Source organism: Emys orbicularis, chromosome 10 (assembly GCF_028017835.1).
Source record: "Emys orbicularis isolate rEmyOrb1 chromosome 10, rEmyOrb1.hap1, whole genome shotgun sequence".
Classification (NCBI taxonomy): Eukaryota; Metazoa; Chordata; order Testudines; family Emydidae; genus Emys; species Emys orbicularis.
Window position 1 is genome coordinate 21,452,814 of NC_088692.1, and position 21,970 is coordinate 21,474,783.

Sequence of the window (21,970 nt, forward strand, 5' to 3'; positions counted from 1 at the left end):
TTAAGGCTCCAAAAAAGCAGTGTTCTCTGAAGGAATTCAGAGAAAGTCAGACACACTCTGCATTTCATTAAAAATGCTGTATGCAAAGTGATGACATAATATATGATAACCAGAAACAATTGAGAAATGAAGTGCCAATGCTGATATTTTGTTTTCACATGTTGGCAATGGATGCTGAACAATTTTATACAATTGTTCAAATGCACAAAGAACATGAACTTATAGTGTAAAAGTCACCCCAGCACAGAGCTTATTCATCTGTTCATCATGTATGCCATATTCGTCATGGCATAAGTGACTTAAATGGTGCATAGGCCTTGTATTGACCCTCTACACAGGGGTGGAGTTCACCCTAAATGAGCAACCAGGAAAGGAGTAGTAGCCACCTGGGAAGGGGGACAGCAATAACTAGGGAGAGTAAATGAAGTCTAGGGCATGAATGGAATTTTATCATTTCCCCTTCTGCCAACCCAGTTTACTTTTTGGAGGTGATGTAGGATTGGCTCCCAAATCTTGTTGTGGTCCCTAAGAGCACTCACTATCATCCTATGGAGATGAAAGCACAAAGTGGAAGCTTGCAGATCAGTACACTGCAGTGCAACATCATTGTTAATCAGTATCAAGTGCCAAGTAGAGTGTGGTAGCTCTCCATTCATCATTTTGTACCAGGTCTTCGTGGCCTCAAAATAATGAGCATTTGATCTAGTTAAAATGTTACAAAATGCTGAAACAACCATTTCTGTTGAGCATCCATTTATCAAAAGGGCAAAGGTCCAATTTTGAAAGCTTTTTAGATATAGTAAACTAGCTGATCTTATCCTACAGACTAGCAAAGAACTGAGAGATGGGGATCTCTTATTTGGACTGTAATTCACTAAAGGAATTAAGGCATCTAGGTCACAGATATCAGCCAATAGTACACTGCCCAATTTAGAAAAGATAATATTACAACCTGGTAAACATTCAGGAAAACCATGCATGCAGTATAGGAATCTGGGAGAGATGGTCAGTGCTGTATACTGGATGTGAAGAATGGTGTTGTGACTTAATGAAAGGTGGAACTAGAGCTCTGGAGACTGGCAGTGGGATATAGAGGCCTTTTACCTCCATGTCACCAATTCAAACACAGCTCGCATTTGGCAGTGATTGAAAGTTATTAGCAGCTAATGACTATTCGGTGGCCTGTGTGAAAGGAGTTGGTGATCTCAACCACTTTTCAGTGACCATATTACAAAAAACACCTTCCAAAGGGAAACACAAATTAGCACCCTGCTCTCTACAGAGAGGCCAAAATGAATGGATGGACAGTGACTGAACTATTTTTCACTCTTAGATGTAGTCCTTCCAGCTGCATACATTGAAAGGTATTTTTGGCTAAATGTAAGTAGGTTAAATGACTTGCTTCCGATCTTTTTATTATCCAGTCCAATATGCCTTACTCTCTCATATGAATAAAATCTTTGGTTTTACTCTGGATTCGCAGTGTCCTTTAATTAACCTACTGTAGTTATTTTGTCAGCTTTAGTCACTCAATGTAAAGCCTATCCTTAGTGAATTTTCTCTTTTTTGGTAAGGAGCTTGTAAGAAAATATATAATCTCAATCTCCATTCAAGTGACTGAAGACATTTAAAAAACCATTGAAACTTGAATCTCTAAAGCAGTACTTTTTTCCCCTCTCTCTCATTTATTGAAACATATGTTCATGGTTGTCCTTTTACCAGCTAAGCTGTCCCTCCAAGAAAGGCCTTTACAGCATCCCAAAATAGAACTGGGTCATCTCTATGCTAGACATCAATGTATGTGCATGGACCTTATTGATCACAGAAAAATTCCACAAAAAGAGGGTCTTAAAATAACATGGGGGTTGAGACACCAACTACCAGCACTGCCTTTTAAACCTGAAAGCTGAAAAAAATGGGGACGTGATTGAAATGGTAAAATTTCTCACACATGCTAGCAGAGGTTTAGCAAAAGGGAAAATAACATTCTAGTGGATATGGAGCAATTAAGAGCAGGCCTTTGTCCCCATCCCCACTAATTATATTTTGTAGCTTCCTACTTATAGTTTTATATGCATGATTAGAAGAGAGGGTCAAATAATGTTTGACTTGAGAATCATCTTAAAAAAACTAACGTAAAATAGCACCTGTCAATAAGACTTTTTATTTTTAAAGTGGTGAAAACTTTGATGAAATTTCTGTGAAATTTTGTCCTTCTTTTTCACCCAACTACAGAATTGGTTAATTTTGTCCCACTTTTAAAAATGGAAACAAATTCAATATTTTTTTTTAAAAAAAGGAAATATTTTTTTAAAAAAAGACACCCCCCCCCTTTTTTTTTTTTTAATTTCCAGCTCTTGTACTTAATGGCCACGCAAAAGGCAAATAAGGTGTTTTACCTGTGACTGAAAATGTAATCAACAGATATTCTAAGAACTGTTGGTGCATAAGCATACCTTATGAAAGAAATGTAACTAATCTTCAACTACTGGCCACCTATACAGCTAGCGAAACAAACTCAGACTCTAAAACAAATTAATAGCAATGCAGCAACTGAAAGGACGAAGGAACCTTAGGAAGTTCATATGTGCCTCTTTTCAAACAATGCTTTCAAGTATGTTTTCTTTCACTCCCAGACAGCTTTTCTACCGTCTGATAGGAACTGCAAATATTATGAACTGCAAATATTATGAATATAAAGTCAGACTGTCTGTGAGGTACCATAATAACTTATTTCCTAGGCAGGATGTTTATAAATGGCTCTCTGGGGAAAAAAATAATTTGGCCACATATCTGTGTTATATTTACCTTTATCCTATATATTTGCTTTGCCTGCGTCATGCTATCTCAACTGTTGCTTCAAAGGCCTAAAGCAAATAAAGAGACCAAAAGTAGGAGGAAAGGAAAATGTTCTTCCTTTGGCAATTTTCGTTTTATAATGCACCTGTCTTCCTCCTTCCCCCATAGTTCTGACTGTTTCATGCAATTTCCATGCATACACTCAGATAAAACAACATTAGCTATATAGGAAACAAATTGAAAAAGCAACTCTTCAAATGAGTGATTCAAATCATAACTAACTAGTTAAATGCTCAACAATTGCTTTAAGTAAAAGGGCTACATTAAGCTGTTATGGTTCACAAAGAAGAAACACATATTTATGTTAAGTTTGGGGTTGATCATAGAAAAGGAGAGGAAGGCAAAAGATTCTAGCGTAATTCAGCATAATTCAGTTTTAAAGGTTATTTTCTTAAAAACAATTTACTTAGCTGAAGAGTCAAGAAGTCAGGATGGCCCTTTAAAAAAGGCATAAGAAAACATGAATCCAAATAGTAAGATGCATCACCCAAGCGTCAGGAACCTGTATCTAAACGGTGACAAATTGTGGCTATTTCTTTCAAGGTTGAGCAATGATTCTCCACTGCTTTTAAGAGTGTTCTCCGAGTTTTTGTATGTATGTGGAACAGGAGAGAATATGCCCATATCTGGACATTAAAGCATCATATTAGAACACAAGCACAATTTTCACTGACATGATCTGAGTTACACCAGGAAGGTATATGGTTCAGGCAGCTCCATTACCAGTGCCCAAATGTAACTGAAGACAGAATATGTCCCTTACAGTATATTTCACTTACGTAGGATGTGCTTAAATTTGGGTAGATGTTTTAATAAGACACCTCCCAATTAGCCAATTTAGCTATGATGATAGTGAATGGTAATGACTACTGCTTAATCAGGGTAGTAATCGGCATTCATTCTGCTTAATGGGGATGCATTTGGCCCATGTTAAGAAGTTAAGTGATGCTGAATTGGATGAGAAATTTTAAGATGCAGTGAGAATCATTTTTATTCTTGTAATTTTTATTCCATATAGCATGTTATTTCATTTAAAATCTCTCAAATGGTCTCAAATTAATCAGGCCAGCTGCCCAATTCAGATGACAGGCTGCCCACTGAGGTGTCCCAAGTAAAATATTTTAATGTATTCAAACGGTAAGAAAATCTCTTCTGCATCAGTTGGTGGCCCATAACCACTATTGAAAAATGAAAAAATAAAACCACCCCCTCCATACACACTCTTTCCAAATTCAAATTCAAATGCAAATAAGGCAAAGAAACACAGAAAAATGCCAAAGATTATAATAAGAGCACCACAATGCCATTCTAAAGCAGAAGTTATAGTATTACTGGCAAGGAAACGTTTGCAATAAGAGACAAAATACAGTAGGATAATGAAGCATAGAACTAGATGGCACGTTTCAACCATGCTGCTAGTATTTCTAGGAATGGACAAAATTGTTTGATTTAAAGAACAGCTGACACCTCATGGGAAAAATGTGTAGAACATTCTGCTTAGCAATAATTCAGCTTTATGAGTCAAATTTCCTGAATTTGGCCTTCCTTAATTTGCACAGCTAGGGATGTTCGCAGTTCTCAAAGTGTGTGTAGCTGCTGGAGGAAAAGGAAGATGAAGACACACAAAAATGTGGGTGGAGTAAGAGCATAGCATCATTTCTTGTCCCCCACAACCATTCCCATCCCAATTCAAGCACTGGAGATTGGTATGAAAGCAGAGACTTTTTATCTGAAGACTTCATCTGTTTAGTGCCCTCTTAAAAAGTTATAATCCTCTGTTTGTGAAGTCACAATGGGGTGCTCGGGATAAGATTACAATGTCACAAATCTGATCAGAGGATTACAGCTACTTCAGGTGGGGAATAAAAAAGAGGAGGCGGCAAAATCTTCAGTGACAAAGATCCTGTTTTCATACAGATAAATGTCCATCACAAAAGGGAACATGGTGTCACATGACAAGAAGTCCATATGAAAAGTTATCTGGAAAACCAAGTCCAAAATAAAATGTATTTACATACAACAGAGCAGAGAAAATAAAAGGCGAGTCCAATGGTATAATACAGTGCACAGGGAGTATGAAATAAGCAACTATATAGAAGACACAGGCTCCTAGCCAATTTAGTCACAAGACTGATGCTGTCCCACTCCCACACCTCCCTGGATGGCAGCAAAACAACCAACTGATATCACAGAACTTGATTAGACTCCTACACATTTGGAGCCTAACCAGATACTCAGAGCCCATCATAAAAACCACCGAGGGCCCCCAATTCCTAAGTTAATGAGCGCTGAAGGTATACAGCACCTAACAGGATCAGTCAGTCCCTAGTTCATTGGAAAGGGAAGGGGAGCTGTATTCGCCAGTACTCTAGATTAATCAACATACACAGATACAATTTTATAGATAGATAGATGATAGATTTTGTCTTTTATCCCACTGGCACCCTGTCACACAGTTTAGGTCTCACATGCAAGAGAATTATATATACTTAAAAAAAAAATCCTTTCCCATGGATTTAAATGGGGAGCCTTAACTGCATGCTTACTGAGAAAACTGTACGTCATTACAGGAACATTCTCTACTCACCCCTCATTGACCTCAGGTGGAGATGGAGGCCCATGTTTCTTTTGAGTGGCAAAAGCATACTGAACAAATGGTCTGTTCCAGCATGTCAAATCCTATGTTTCCATTCAGGTACGTGGGAGCCATTAGAGAGTAGACTGCAATTTGCCTCTTCTGCCAGTGGAATTCTGTTTCTTCCTATCTGAGGAAACGAAATGAGCTTGGTGATAGGCTCATACACCCTAGTCTGCCATGTCAGTCAAATGGGAGCCTTCTCCTGCTAGGAAAAGTGGCACCATAACTCATCTGTGAGCCTGTGTCATTCCGTTAGCGTGGACATGACTAAACAGTGAGTTCTTTGTATTAACTGTGTTTGTGACAGGACACAGCGTCAGAAACGGGAAACTGGCCTGTAGTAAGCTGCCCCCCCGCAGCTATCCCATTTTGGGAGAAAGACAGCTTCTTCTCAGTGTGCAGTTCCAGTTAAAAAAAAAAGGAGCATACAAGACATTATACTGCATAAGGAATTGGATGGCAAATTATATGGACGATGTTATAATGTCAATGGTGCAGCCTCATCTGGAGCAGTGTGTGCAGCTCTGGTCACCCCACCGCAGGAAAGGATGCTGCAGATTTAGAGGGGGTTCAGAAAAAGGTGATCAAAATGATCAGGCGCATATGAAGAGATACGGAAAAGCCTGAGATTGTTTACTTTAGAACGGAGACAAAAAAGAGGAAATGAAAAAAGTATATAAAATAATGGATGGTATAAAGAAGGTAGATAGGAAGAGCAGAAGCTCCCAGTCTCGTAACACAAGAGTAATAAAATAGAAAGGCAGACAATTCAAAACCGATAAAAAGAAATACTTTTTCACTAAACAGTTACACTGTGGAACACATTGCTACAGGATCTTGAGGCCAAGAACTTAGATAAGATTCAAAGTCATATTGAAGGATTATATGGATTACAAGAACTTTCAGAGTTGTAACAGTTACTGCAAACAAAGAAAGTTTTTTAAAGGATTAAAAACTTCACACACTTCAGGTCTTAAACTAATCTCCAACTATTAGCGGTTAGTAGGAGGCCATCATATGAGGCAGATTAACCCACATCTGTGTACCATGGGATTTTTGCAATTTCCTCTGATGTAACTGGTACTGGTCAGTGCCAGAAACAAGATTCTGGACTAAATAGACTATGTGTTTGATCCAGTATGGCAAATTCCTATGTTAAGCAACTAGATAACCAAAGATTCCTATACTCCAGGTGGTAGAGAATGTAAGATGGCACCTAAGTAAAAAGCAACTAACAATGCAATAGCATACCTGCAAGAAGAGAGAGAGGAAAAGCAAATAAGATCTAGCCATAGGATAGGATGCACAAATAAGGGGGGGGGAACCAAACAGGGTCAGTTCAGCTAAAATTGGGGCCACCTGCAAAGCCATAAGATTAGGTACTGAGGCTGCAAGGCTTGTGATTGAGTAGGTGGCATGCGCCCCCACCCCAAACCACTTTGCAATGCCAGCTTGGGCACAGAGGGTTTAGTCTCACAGATGAGTTGAGGGCAACAGATAATAAGTGTGTTTGTGTATGTGTGTGTAATTAGTATGCAGAATGTTCCTTGGAGAATATCCTAGACTGCACTGCAACAAGAGTGAGTTTACAAGGGGTTTATGGTGTTATAACCAGGGAGCTCACAGTCAGCCTCCAAGTGGCTCTTCAATACTGCATCTAATATCACACTAGCAGTTCAACTCTCCATGGTGGGGTGGAGTCTCATGACTCCGTGGCTTGCAGGTTTGGCAGCCCTGGCCCTGCAAATAAGGCAGAGGAAAATGTACAGTACAGAAAAGGACAGAGGGAAAAGGAGACAAATGCACGTGTTTGTGTGTGTGAGAGAGAAAGAGAGTGTGTGTGTGTGTGGGGGGGGAGGGGGTTATCTACAAACATTCTTTAATCATTCAGCCTTGTTCTGCTTTTATAGCTGTTATTTTCCATTGTAGCTGCTTTGGGGCTTATCTTTCTCTGCTGAGTCTCTGAAAATGCCCAACTAATCTTAGATTTTGCTCTGAATTTGCTCGTTTGTCTCTTTTTTCACCTGACTTCCTGGTCTCCTTTTGTCGGTCTGTCCTCGTTTCCTTTTTGTATGTGCCTGCAGGTGGTTTTCATAGCAAAATCTTGCTCTGCTCTTCTGCCCCTCCCCCCCATTTTGTTTTGTTATCATATTGCCTGTCATTTGCTCTTTTTCTCATGTCTGCAACTGCTCATTTACTAATAAATTCTATTTTATGCCTATGTATTTTTTTTTTCATTTTCCTTGTCTCCAAGCACAGAATAATTGACTTTTCTGCTACAGAAGGAAGTGAATCCTCAGGCCACTCTATAGAATAGCTTTCACTCTCAGAGGGTTGAAGAGAAGGAAGATTTTAATAATGATCTATTCCTGAGCTTTAGGAAGATTCAAGGCAGACCACATGTTGAACAAACTTATTATTGCTATCAGGGTACTGGCATATCTCTCTCTCTCCCTAACCCTAAAGTCAGGACAGCTTAACACCAATAAATAAGCAGGGTAAGCTGCACAATACATTTCTCAAATAGGTGTGATGTGGGGGGAATTTATCAGCCCCTGACGTATAGGGTATCTATTTTGTGTTTAATGATTGCTTGATATGCCCATCACTGTGGCATCTCAGCAAAAGGCTGAAATTAGACATGACACTACCACGTCTGAATGGAATGCAGTTTATATTGTAATAAACTGTAGCCATGTATTTTCACTGTTGTCCGTATGCCATGTGAAAATGTCCAGCAAGCGCAGGGATTAGAAAACAGATGCATCAGCTCCAAAAGTACTTCCACTTTCAAAATCTCCATTAGCTGTATAGTGTGTGAGACACACAGCAGAGTAGTCTGATATTATCCAATAGAAAGTTGTGGTGCACAATCACTGTACCCAGTTTATTAAACCATAAAAAACCCCTCTTCACCTGTTGGGATTGTGATGAGATGCTGGCACCTTAACTTCTAAGGTTCTTTGCTCTTCCCCTTCCACTGCTGAGAGTGAGAATTTACTTGTACTTCTCTCTCCCAAACTATCAGGTGGCTCAGGTGCTGCTTCCCTCCTGTCCAGCTCTTATCTGGATCTCCTCCAGAGACATAGCCTGGAGCACTGCTCTCCCTCCTGCTGGCTACTCCCATGTCTAGTGCTTTTAAGGAAGGAAGGTAGCAGGCACAGCAGGCTTCTGCATCTGAAGAACCTTCTGTCAGCTGCTTCTTGTCTGCCTCATTTGCTGTCCCAGCAGGTGTCTAGCTTCTGTGTTGGTGAAGTGCAGCACACTCCTCTCCTATTCTTCCTTCTTGTACTGGCAGTCGGGAGACAGAGGGCTAGCCAAACACACTACATTCTCACATGTCCTTGTAGACCAGACAGTCCAGGGGTTGCGGAGTCAACTCAGGTCAGCTGGCAGCATGATATCAACTATTGTAGCTCCAGCAGCCAATGAGACCCATGGGTAAGTTCTTACAACATCACCAGTTACCACTGCATAGGCTAAGTCTGACTATGCACGCTGGAGGTTTTGGTCATGGCGCAAATACTTTGACTCTGTAGTGCTCTTGTTTTTGGCTTTTTAAAATACATACATAAATAAATACTGGCAGCTGCACAGTGCCAGGCAGTTACATGGAGTATCATGCTGGGCAACATAGCAGTGTTGGAATGCCAAACATAATGTATCAACACAGTCAGAACTTTGAGCTTGAAATTGTCCCTGTTTGGTAAACCAGCTATTTCCAAATATCAATCAGAAAATACATGGCTGATGGATAGTCAGGATTCAACATGCCATTAGAGGTCATGGGTAGAGCTAGTTGGGAATTTTTCAACAAAATTGTCAAAACATCCTACTTTGACATTTTTGAAATGACAAGTTTTAGTTTTTAATCCTAAATGACTTCTTATTTTGAAATTTTGGTTAATTTTTACCAAAAAAGTTAAAATTTAAAAAAGGTCAAATCAAAATGAAAACATTTGGTTGACCCAACCAGAAAATTATTATGGATTATCAATTCAGTACTTTTTGGGGGGGTTTTGACTTGTCATCCCATTTCAAGATGGGATTTTTTTAAAAAAATAAAATCTCAAAGTCTCATAGGACAGAAAAATTGTTTCCTGCCCAGTTCTAATCAGGGGATTAGAGTTAGATTTCTATGTCTCCTGGGAGTATCCCTGCCACTGAAGCCTCATCTAGACTTGGAAAATAGGTTGCATTTTAAAACATGTAGCTAACATATTTTACTTAACACAATTTTAAACAGGACCTTGCATTTAGTGTAGTCAGGCAGGACGGGTGCAAGGACGTTTCGCGCCCTAAGCGAAACTTCCACCTTGTGCCCCCCCTCCCTGAGCCCTGTGGCAGCTCTCCGCCACCCCTCCACCCTGAGGCACCCCCCCCCCCGCAGCAGCTCCCCCCGGCCCGGGGAGCCGTGCGGCAGCTCCCCTCCCCAGCTCACCTCACCGCTTGCAGCGCCCATCAGCTGTTTGGCGCCGCAAGCCTGGGAGGGAGAGAAGCAGAGCGGGGCGGCGTGCTCAGGGGAGGAGGTGGAGCAGAGGTGAGCTGGGGCGGGGAGTTCCTCTGCGTGCCGCCCCCCCCCCCTTACTTGCTGCAGGCGGCCCTCCCCGCGCCCCCCTGCCCCAGCTCCCTCTGCCTAAATGCCGACGACGACCAGGGTGGCCGAAGATCCGACCGCTGCGGTCGCCGCCGAAGGACCTGAAATGCTGCCCCCCAAATGCTAGTGCCCTAGGCAACCACCTAGGTCGCCTAATGGGTTGCACTGGCCCTGTAGGCAGGGCAGGGTCATGTTGAAGAACATTACCTGGTTCGTGTTAAACCTGGGCTCCCCCTAGTGGCTAGATTACAGTCACATCACCAGCATGATAGTTCACATTATATCCTTCTTAATTCCATAATAAGATTTTTCTGAATATCATTCAAATATTGGGGTAACCCATCTCTGTTAAATTACCTATGTTTGGTGGGGAAAAGATAAATTGGCTCCACAGTGGTATTTGGTTATCAAATTCACTCAAAGAAAACACAAGAAAGATTGCAACTGAATTAGAATTCAAACTGTTGAGAGACTCAAAACCTTGAAAATGCAACTGGCATACTTACCACTGATGGTAATTTAGAGACTAACAAATGGTAGGATGCAGAATTAAGTGTGTGATTGTAGACAGCTCAGATTTCCCTTTAAATCTTGGAAATCCAGTCTAATGTAGAGGCTTTTATAAACATGCATCTTTTCCTCGCTTATGCAATGTACTGTGTCTCAGTTTGGCCTTTTGCTTAATTAGCCTTTGTGTTAATGGCCAATTGAATGTGGAACTTGAATAATGTTTTCCATCCAATGAGCTAGCCTTGCATCAGTACTTCTGTGTGAATGAAGGCTACTGTAGCAGACAGTGAACAGCAATGAAAGAGGTTTTGTCATTAATCAACTTGAAAGTCACCACTTAGAATACTTCATGGCCTCAGACAAAAGCCGGCAAAGTAGAAATCAGATTCCATAGACATACAAAAAATAGCTAATATATTTAATTATTAAATCTTCATAAATTGTTGAAGAGCTGAAAAGCAGCAACATTAACTCTGATAATAGCTTGGTATTAAAGTGGGACTTCAACACTTGAGTGCACTTGGAAGAAAGAACATTTTTATACTTAAATCCATTTTCTTTGTCAGTGTTTTTCTATATTTCCCTTGTTGCTATTAAATATATGTCTGAATAAGCATGACAGGCCTGACAGAGAGGTGGAAGCTAGACAAAGAACTGTGGCCACCAACACTAGACAAGATTTCCACCATTGCAGGTCCACCAGTGGTAGCAACAATGAAATTGCTAGTGTAGCCATGCCACCAGTATTTTTACCACTGCATGATCTACACCCCACTCTGAACAAGACTAAAAGACATGTTGGTAAAAATGCTGATGCCCTATTAATACCAATGCTCCCACCAGTGGAGCTACAGTGTTGTTAGTGCAATGGCATGAGACTTCACCAAAAAGTCTAGTGAAGACTCAACCATAAAGGGTGGTACAGCTGGTTTGCAAAGCTGGTTTGCAAAAAGTGCCCAGCTACTTTCAAAGCCATTTAGTACAAGCCATCAGAGTAAAAGGCTTTCCTCAGTTGGGCCTCAGACTCAGTAGAAAGGGAATGGATTTTCTTTAGCTCTAGCTCCTTGTGTGATAGTAGTCACTACAGTCATTCAGTCGATAGGGGTCATTATTACAGTTGGTTGGGAATTTTCCAATCAAACATTTTTGGGGGGGGAGTGGGGTTTGGAAAATGCTGATCTGTCAAAACCAAAAATGTTTGCAGGAAAGGGTCGGTTTCAATGAATTTACAATTTAGAAAGTGTTTGGAAAAACATTTAAAAGTTGTCAGAATACCACATTTTGACATTTTCAAAATGAAAAAGTTCCATTTTTTATTTTGAAATGACTTTTCATTTTGAAATGTAAGTTAATTTACAGTAAAAATGTAAAAAAGATTGCAATGGAAACAAAACGTTTTGAAATTATTGGAATTAAACATTTGAATTGACTGAATCAATTTTTTTTCAGCTTTTTGATTCACAATTTTTTTGAGATGTTAACTTTTTGTCCCAATTTGGGACAGAAAAAATGTGCAAAAATCCTCACGAAATGGGATAACCATTTTCCACCCAGCTCTAGTCAGTATCTACTGATTCCACCCAGTATTACCCCTTATAATATTCAGTGATAGCAAGAAGGAACATTCAGTGCAGATCATAGATTTGCCCCACCCCATCCTTCATTCACCGGGGTGTCCTCTCTCAACTGGTTTATACAAATGCTAGGAGGAGGGACTTGACTGCATTTCTCCATGGAGCTCCTGCTGATCCACTCAGCTTCATTAGAGAACTGTAGGCAGCCAGGTGGCTCCGTTCCCTTGCAATTCTGGCAGCTTTTGTAGGGCTATCTGGCTTCTGCCAGATCCTGTGGGGGAGGGTCCTTCCACTCCATCATAAGCTTTTTCTCCATTGCAACCCAGCTTTTCCTTCTACTTTGTCATAATCCTATGGCTGATGCTGTGAGAGTTACCGTATAGTCACAAATTCAGCATTATGGTTTCACTGCGGGAATAGGTAACAAAAAATGAGCTATTCTGTGAATGTTAAGAGTTTTGAAACTCTATATACTTGACAACAGCATTGTTATTTGCCTGGCACATAGTTCAAAATACTGTAAAGCACACAGCTTGGTAGCAGACTCACCAAAAGGGTATGCTGACCATGTAGAAATCTAGCTTATTGGGAGAAGCATACAAGTCTGATTCACCTAGTTAGACAGAAGCTAAAATAGTGGTGGAAAAGCTCATTGTTCAAGCACGTACATTTTAGGGGGAGGGGGAGTAGTCACGCTGTATTCACTTATCTAAAGGGACAAACCAGCCTGAGAATGGATATAAAATCTGTACTGATACGACAGTCCAGAAGCACTCACCAGTTTCTGTTTCTAGACTTGAGGCAGCTGCTACAGTAAATGTTATCTTGTTCTGCAGCTATGACACCTATTATCATGGGTGGTGGAGAGGAAGGGGAGGAAGAAAAATACAAATGGCCTCTGGCCTTTAGAGATGTATCTACTTTTAGAATGACCTCATTATTGGTCATTATCATCAAATGTTAATGATGGACCTGAACCAAAACCCTAGATTCAAATACACCTGAACTTTAGGGTTCAGGTTGGAATATGGAACTAAATGCAAGTTTTGGCCCATATAATATATATACACACTATATATATACACAATATGTGTTCATTTTCTCTCTCTCATATTCATATATATATACAGGGCCGGCTCTAGGCACCAGCAAAACAAGCTGGTGCTTGGGGCGGCACATTTTTAGGGGCGGCATGGCCGGCGCCAGAATGCCGCCCCTAAAAATGTGCCCCGGCCGCCCTAGCTCACCTCCGCTGCCGCTCGCGCACCGCTGCTCCCCCTCCCTCCCAGACTCTCAAACCTGGGAGGGAGGGGGAGAAGCGGCGCCCGCGCCGCGGCCACTCGGAGTCTCCCCCTCCCTCCCAGGCTCTCAAACCTGGGAGGGAGGGGGAGATCCCGAGCGGCCGCAGCACGCGAAACAGCCGTTTCGCGCGCCGCTGCTCCCCCTCCCTCCCTCCCAGGCTTGAGAGCCTGGCGGGAGGAGGCAGGGCTGGGGATTTGGGGAAGGGGCGGAGTTGAGGCGGGGCGGGGGGGGTAATTAAAAAACGGGGGGGGGGTGGCCAAAATTCTTTTTGCTTTGGGCGGCAAAAATCCTAGAGCCGGCCCTGTATATATACTCCAAAACCATGCAGTTAGTGCTGCAATGAACTCAGCCGTAGCGTATTAATAATCAATAGCTTTAAAATAATATTTACTAGTCCAAGTCTTTGTTCTGTTCATATATGCTGCTTTAACCATACCATGGCCTGTGAATATATTTACTGGGCAGGTTAGATTGGCTGTATTCTAACACTAATTTGTTTTCTGGTAACACCATGATACATTCACTCTGTCTAGTTTGTAATGCACAATGATGATCAAAGCTAAAGATTTACTTTTTTAAAATAAGACTATCTTTTTCATTTTTGTTTTTTAATACAGATGGTCCACAGATGAATAATGTGGTACCAACTTCTCCTCTCCTCCCTCAGATGGCACATCCACATTCATACCCCAGCATCGGACAGATCACAAATCCTTATGAACAACAGCCCCCGGGCAAGGAGCTTAACAAGTATGCCTCCCTAAAGGCAGTCGGTAAGCAAGAAAAATAATGCATGAGTCCTCATTTAATTCAATATGTTGCATATTCTGGTGTTAGCTAACAATCAGCCTTTAAGTTAAAAAGAAATCCTTACTGTTCTGACCACTTAATTATAGAATTTGAGCCATTCTAATATTATTTCAGTTAGAAAGTACTGTACTCCATAAATTAACACTGAGGTCACTTTACAATTAGACATAAGGAAATTAAAAATAAGGATTTTGTACACGCACAGGCACACAAACACTATTTTCAGTTTATAGCACTTTTGCTGTGTTCACAAATACTGCATTTTCTCATACAAATCAATTAATTGTGTACTGAACAGGTTCTTAAGTAAATAGTTACCCAGTCTGTGCACTCAGCTAAGGGATATGCAAGAATAGATGAATGTGCAAATTTAGAGAATACAATTTAGGCACCTGGTTTGTGTTTCCATACAGAAAGCACAACTAACTATATACCTTCAGTCAGAATGACCTTTATTTGGAGCAATTAGCAGGCTATTGGTGTATAATCTAGGCCTCATGCCTTTAACCACCTATACATACATGGTTGTGGCTTATTGCTGTCAGAGTATGGCTCATTAATTTAATATAGATTTGTTTTTAAAGCTCATGAAAAGGCAGTTTGTATGGATGGGGGCAGCAGTGGACAGATAGGGGATGCAATGTACCCTTCGTTTATGGAAGTTATTTTTCTAATACATTTTGAGAGATGTAACATTCCCTAGCACAACACTTAGGGATATGAACTGTTTGTTACCTTATCACTTCTGTCCCCTTCTAGTCAATAAGAAAGCAAAAATTAGGGATTCTGTCCATTCTTAGCTTCCCACCAACCCTTTCCCAGTTCCTATATATGGAAATTAACACCATTGCCCCCTACATTTAGAACAGCATCAGATCTTCTGTTTTCAGAGGTGGCTATTTGGCTCAGACAAATAGTTGTACAGCTGATAAAACTCAGATATTCAAAGGAAGTCATCACACCAGAACGATTATTCATTGCAAGTTGAAATCCGAGCTTGCTGGCAAATGATTTTTCCATGCACACTCACAAGATCTGCTAGTCTGAGACCATGTTAATCAAGTTTTACATTCAGGTGGGTTTTTACTAGAGTGATACAAAACCTGCCAGTTTCAGTTGTTACCCAAAGTCGTCTCTTGAGCAGAGATGCCACTGGCAAACAACAAAGACTTTGATGCTGTTCTACATTTACACCAATTTTGCCCTTTCATCTGGCTGTATACACCCACACGTAAATCGTAAAGTTCCCTCAGATTCTAATCACTTTAGTTCCATCACTTTAGTTTTCCCTTTGCATTTGATGACAAGTGATTTAAGCATTGATCCAATTGCCTACAGCAGAAATGTAATAATGAGTGTGGTTTTCATCTCTCTGTGGTACATGGAAACGAACCATAGCCATTTAAGTGCAGCTCACGCTACATGATCTTTATGTTAGGAATTAGTTGACTATGCTTAATTCCCTTTTCTTGCAGAGAAACATTACTGTCAACTATTAGCAGCCGGTATTACAGTATGTAAATATCACCAATCATAACATGGTCTTAAAATCCAATTGATAAGATGTTTAGGCAATTGAAAAAGTGATGCATTACCAGCTGCAGTATTAAAGTTAACAGAGGTAAGGCAGCTGCTTCCTTCTGTACTATAGATGTCCAAATAATTTGGCTGCTTATTTCTAGCAGACAACTACTCAGCCTGCAAATAACTTTATGTAAGATACTGTAAGAGCTCTATTCTTAAAAACCCAGTGGCCCATAGTAATTCAGGGCACACAGTGCTGCACCTGCATAAAGTTTAGCACTTCAGACAAACTCAGGACTCCTGAGCACAAGAACTGCTAAACAAGAACAGTGCCATTGTTATTAATTAATGTGGTGTTAAAAGCACCTGATTCAGCACAAAGAGTGCCAGGGAACAGAGTTGAAATGGCCATCATTGACATTATATATTTTATTCAAATTGGAGAGGCTTTTACATGAGGAAATTCAAACAGCAGATTCAATGTGTCTCTCCGATCTAGGGTGACCATACATCCCATTTTAGCCAGGACAGTCCCTTTTTTAGGCCCTATCCCGGCTGTCCCGATTTTTTGGGGGCAAAACTGAGCATTCATCCAGTTTGCTCTTGCCAACTGATCATCAGTTGGCAAGAGTAAACTGGTCAAATGCAGAGTTTTGTCAAAAAAGTGGGGTGGGACCCCTAGCGGGGTGCGGAGGAACGTGCAGGTGGGGGGAGCGAGTGGCAACACCAGCACCATGCTGGAGGGAGGGCTGGGAGAGCAGCTTGGGTCGACCGGCCCCACATGCAGGGGGGCTCGGACTGGCCTTGCACACAGGAAGTGGGTTGTGGGGGAGCTTAGTCCAGCTCCACTTGTCAAAGGAAGGGGGACCTCAGGCCAGCCCCGCATGGACAGGAGGCAGGGAGGGAGAAATGGGCCTCGGGCTGGCTCATGGGATGTCTCGTTTTCCCTTTGGGAAAAGATGATCACACTACTCCTATCTAAATTCCTCCTACAAGTTCCATGAAAGAGGGGATTTTTTCTTCACTTTCTGCTGTTAGCTGTTTTGTAGGGTAGCTATTTGATGCAGCCTCCAATGCTGGGATTCTATGGAGTGTAGGCCAGGAACTAAGGGTCAAATTTGCTTTTGCCCACCAACCTGTGTATTTATTTATGTCTGTGTAAAACAGTACTATTCTGATGGGATAACATTTTACACCCACTTTGCACTCATGTAAAGGGCTACCAAAGGTGCAGGATAATGGCAAATTGAGGCTAATAGTTGTTTTCCCCCTGCAGAATTTTATTCTCTCTCCCCCCCACTTCCCCAGAAACAACACTCGCTTTCTCCACTGGAATCTTACTGGGTCTTTCTGGAACAGAAGACTACAATTTGCACTTCTCTGCAATAGTGGGAGCAGATCCAACTTCATGAATTACTAATAAACTTGAGTGTTTATTGCCATCTGCTGCCCCCTTTCCATGCTCCATCTCTATCCAGCCAGAATTTTTTTCCCCATCAGCATTAGACTCCTGCCACCGCCCATGATGGATATCAGGGATGACGTCTGATGATATACGTTCCCCTGGTGCCTGCTCCCATGGATTTGAGAGCACTAGTTCTCACCCTAGTCCATGTCATTTGACTTGTTTTTAATTAGTTAGAATGTTAGAATCATTCCCAAAGCTTAAACACACACTATTATTTGTATTACATTAGTGTCTAGGAGCTCTAGTTGTGGACCAGGACCTCATTGTGCTAGGTAATGTACAAATACAATATACTAAAGGTTCTACAAGCTTTTCCCCAAAGCCACCTCTTTCAAAAAATTGCACTGAATGCTGGGTGGCATACAGCACTCAGTGTTCAGCCATCTTAATTTTTTGATCACCTGCAATGGAAAGATCCTGGTCTCCTTTGGTACTTTTACAACATTTCATTATTTATGTGGAAAAGTGCAGAAAGTGGTTTTCTACATAAATTATTCTTATTTCCAATTCATCAACCCTGTTTGTACTCCATGCTTAAATGGTCATTGTTCATTTATGCACTGCTGACATAGAAAGCTCTTGAAAAGGACGGGGGCAGTGTGTACCTGAACATGTTCACTAAATCGGAGTGCTGGGATTTACTAAACACAGAGTCACTTCCTCATAAGACTTTGCAATCCATTTTTGAGCCTTTGGACATTCAGAAGGCATGATTAGTCCAACTTGAACTCCTTCTCCTGAGCTATAACAGTTGAATGCCATACTGTAGCTGAAAGCTAACTTTCCCTCAGTCAGAGATTCATGCAAGGTATTAGTTATCTTCATGCATACATATATAGGCAAACAGTTAGCATTTTTAAGGCCCAATTCTGCACTCCTGACTCACACAAGTAGTTCATTTCTTTCCAGGATTTTCAAGGACTGGCAAGTGGCCAAAGCACCTGTCCTCAGTGGAACTACTTGCATAAATAAACAAGACTATCTGCATGCATATACCTCATAGTTCACAGCTCCCAGCATCCCTTGAGGTTTAGCAGTTCTTTGATCCCATAGCGGATAACAAAGTTAAACAGCATACTTGTCCTACTCATGGCCAAAGTGAGAAACTACAAATATAATGCTCAAAATCCTCCACAATTTCTCCTGTTTTGTCACTTTTGCCTAAGAGGTGGGTTTTTTGGTTGTTTTTGCTCTATATGACACATTATGGCTGCTATCTGCAGTTCAGAAATCTCATTCGCAGAGGTGAAGCATGCAAGGGAAGCCATCTGTCCAATTCTGGCTACCCTGGAAATCCATGAACATGTGTGCGGAGACCAAGAGACAATGAGATTATTGTGAGGTTGTCCTCAAGGATTTCTCCTTGAACCATACCCTCTAGTGGGAAGGATTTGGTAGGGTGGAGCCACGCCCCCTCCTAACCCTGCAGATCCTGGGGATTTGCAAAGAAGGGATTCCCCATTCTGTGCTGAGACAGGGACTATCTTGCAGGAATTATTGTTTTGTCTTCCCCACATAGAAGATACCACTCTTAGCTGGGACCCCTGCAGTTGCTCAGTGAAGCCACACATGAGACCTAAAGGAAAGTACTGTAATATAAACCTGAATTGTATTACCTCCCACGCAGATTGTTCTAGAGGGAAGGGATTTCTGCATGGCAGACAGTGGCACCTCCGCTATGCTACCCACTAGATTCCATGGAGCTCCAGTTAAGGGGCATCTACAGAAAGCAAGGGGTGGAGTTGGGGAGAAATAGGTAGGAAAACAATACTATGGAAGCACTATCCCCTCCTTGCACACAACACAGAAGATGCGTTTATGGCTTCATAGGGGCTGATCCTTTAGAAAAATCAGAATTAAAATTATTAGGCATAATACAATTATACTATGCTATCAACTGCCACCTACCACACCGTTAGACTGATAAGTAAAGAACCACGTTTCTTTGCAAAGGTGCAAAGAGGTATTGCAAAATAAATACCACACTTGTACTTTTTCATTTCCAACAGCAAAGAAATATCAGCTACCATTTCCGTAAATGGTGGCACAAAAATGGATTAAAAGAATCTTAGACACAGGAATAGCTCACTGAGTTTAATGCCTAGGAAACAGACAGGGAAGTACAGATTAAGACCTCATTTGTCATATCCAGAGGGTGATTCAGTTAATAATTTCATATATTTAGAGGTATGTGCACTGTCATATATAATGCTAGATGAGGCAATTTTCCTGATTCAACATTGGGGCCATGGATCTATCAGAACCAAGTGTGACATAAAAGCCTGATATATATATATAATCTAGTGTGGCTGGAGCTTTGGGGTGTTCATTTGCTAAGTATTATGTTAGGTAATCCCTGCTTTTCCCCCAAGGTACAGGAGATGTAGTTTTAAGCATCTTGGCATTAGTGGACTAAGCATGAAATCAGAAATATCTTGGGACCACAGTTTTGAAGCTCAGTGCTGTCCAAGGAGCCCTTCTCTCTTCTCATATAGACAAATTGTGTCCTATTTGGCTACTCTGTGTGTGGGTGTTTCTGCTGAGAACTTGAAAATTGCTGTCCATTTTGTACAGACTTTCAGGACCCATTCCTGCTCCCAATGAAATCATGCAGACTTTTTCTATTGACTTCAGTGGCAGCCGGATTAGTTCCTGTATATCCTTTAGATGTTGTCAGAGGAAAAAAACCCTACGCTGATGTCCTTAATCAACATTTCCCCCTTTCCTATCATGCAATGCACTAATTGTCACTTTCTACCTCAGAAATGGGTGCATTTTAATTTAGCTGTGAGCACTCTGGTTGTGAAATGCCTTGGTATCCCAGATACCATACAATATCAGTAGTTTGGGTGGTGTCTTATTGCAGCCTTTAAGAAATTACATTTTATTGTAGACTCCTTTGCTATCTGGTGATTTTCTCTTTCTGGGCCCGGAGAATATGAGGATTAGTAATCAGCCATCACAAAAAGCAATGTTCATGTTACAGACACATCCATCCTTCAGCAACTGAATAGAGCTGTGAAAAGGTAGCTCTTTGGGGATAAGACTGGTCTTAGTAGAAGTGACACCTAGACTGCGGAGAGTGGGGAAGAGAGACTGCAAACAGTGCTAGGTCTAGTAGAGGCAGCTTTAACACCAAAGTAGGACTCACACAAACACTTTCATGTGTGTCATCTCACCTTTACTTGTCAAGTAGTGTATCCAGCTTTAAAGAATTTTGCAGGAGGTAAGGATGGTTATCAGCAGCATAAAGGCATTTTATCATTTTTAAATAGTCACTAAAGTAGTAAAGTATAGAAAAGATTTAGAAACTATTATTCAGATCTCATCTTAAGAGAGAGAATACCTGGACCATTGGATGTCTAGTTATTTTTGATAAATAGATTTACGATTTACTAAGCCAAACACTGCATGTTTTTTATCTTAAGGAATGAATTTGACCCAGTGTCTATTTTCATTGGTGAGCGTGACCCTCATGAAGTTTTGAGAGTCTGTCAAATTCTCAACCTATTTTTCAATCTTACACGTCTAGTTTAAATTTGAGAATCTCTTTAATTCCAGTGATTCAAATCTATGTCCCCCCTGCTCCAAAAAGGATTTCAGTTTTAATCAATTAAAGGAAAGCTTGCATTATGTTTTATGTTAAAGACATCCCTCCCCCACCAAAAGCTAGGCTGGTTCTTTGAAAGCTAATTGAATTTTCAAACCCATATTATTTGACAGTGTTCATAATAAGACAAAACTAATTTCCCACATACCTGTCTTCCATAGTGTACAATGTGTAGACCTGTAACAGCAGCAGCATTGATCCAATTGGCCTAATGCAGTGTTTCCCAAACTTGGGATGCCGCTTGTGTAGGAAAAGCCCCTGGCGGGCCGGGCCGGTTTGTTTACCTGCTGCGTCCGCAGGTCCAGCCGATCGCGGTTCGCTGCTCCAGGCCAATGGGAGCTGCAGGAAGCGGTGCAGGCCTGGAGCAGCGAACCACGGCCAGTGGGAGCCGTGATCGGCTGGACCTGCGGACGCGGCTGGTAAACAAACTGGCCTGGCCCACCAGGGGCTTTCCCTACACAAGCGGCATCCCAAGTTTGGGAAACACTGGCTTAATGAAATACATTACCTGATTAGAAGGGTTTTTCCCCTCTATTGCTAGTGGTTGCATGATTTGGTGGCAACAGGCTAACAATCAAAACAGGTTTATTTCCATCCATTTAGCAGATCAGTGATCGGTAAGAAGCCAGTAAATCTAAATCCAGGGTGCCTCTAGAAAAAGCCTATTTTAATGAAAACTTTATGAATTACACATAGGACTTTACGGTAAGTGATACAACAGGAAATGTGTGGGATGGTGTCTAGGCTTTGTCTATGCTACAGAACAAAAATGGTTACAGCTGAACAGAATTCAGTGCCTTTTGTATATGCTCCATTTACAAATAAAACATGGCTTCCCCCCTCCCACTCCAATTGCCAGCCCTGTGGGATTTCACAGGGGCCGGTCAAGACAGTTACACCAACATTTCAAAAAGAATCCACCCCCATGAGACATCTAGGAATTAATTTTCATAGCTGCTGAGCATCCACTGCTCCCACTGACTTTAGTGACCCATTGTGAGTGCTCAGCACCTCTGAAAATTGGGCCAGACTATCTCAGATAGGGCCTCAAATTATGGAGACTTTTGAAAATCTTAGT

At 41.3% G+C, this 21,970-nt stretch overlaps 1 protein-coding gene across 1 annotated transcript in view; it reads left to right on the forward strand.

Moving 5' to 3' along the window:
* The window catches only part of SHISA9 (shisa family member 9), a 254,864-nt gene that overhangs the window by 214,673 nt on the left and 18,221 nt on the right, over window positions 1-21,970 (forward strand). The window contains exon 3 of the mRNA XM_065412762.1: window positions 14,098-14,253. Coding sequence (XP_065268834.1) covers window positions 14,098-14,253 — 156 coding nt within the window. The remainder of the gene's footprint in view (window positions 1-14,097; window positions 14,254-21,970) is intronic.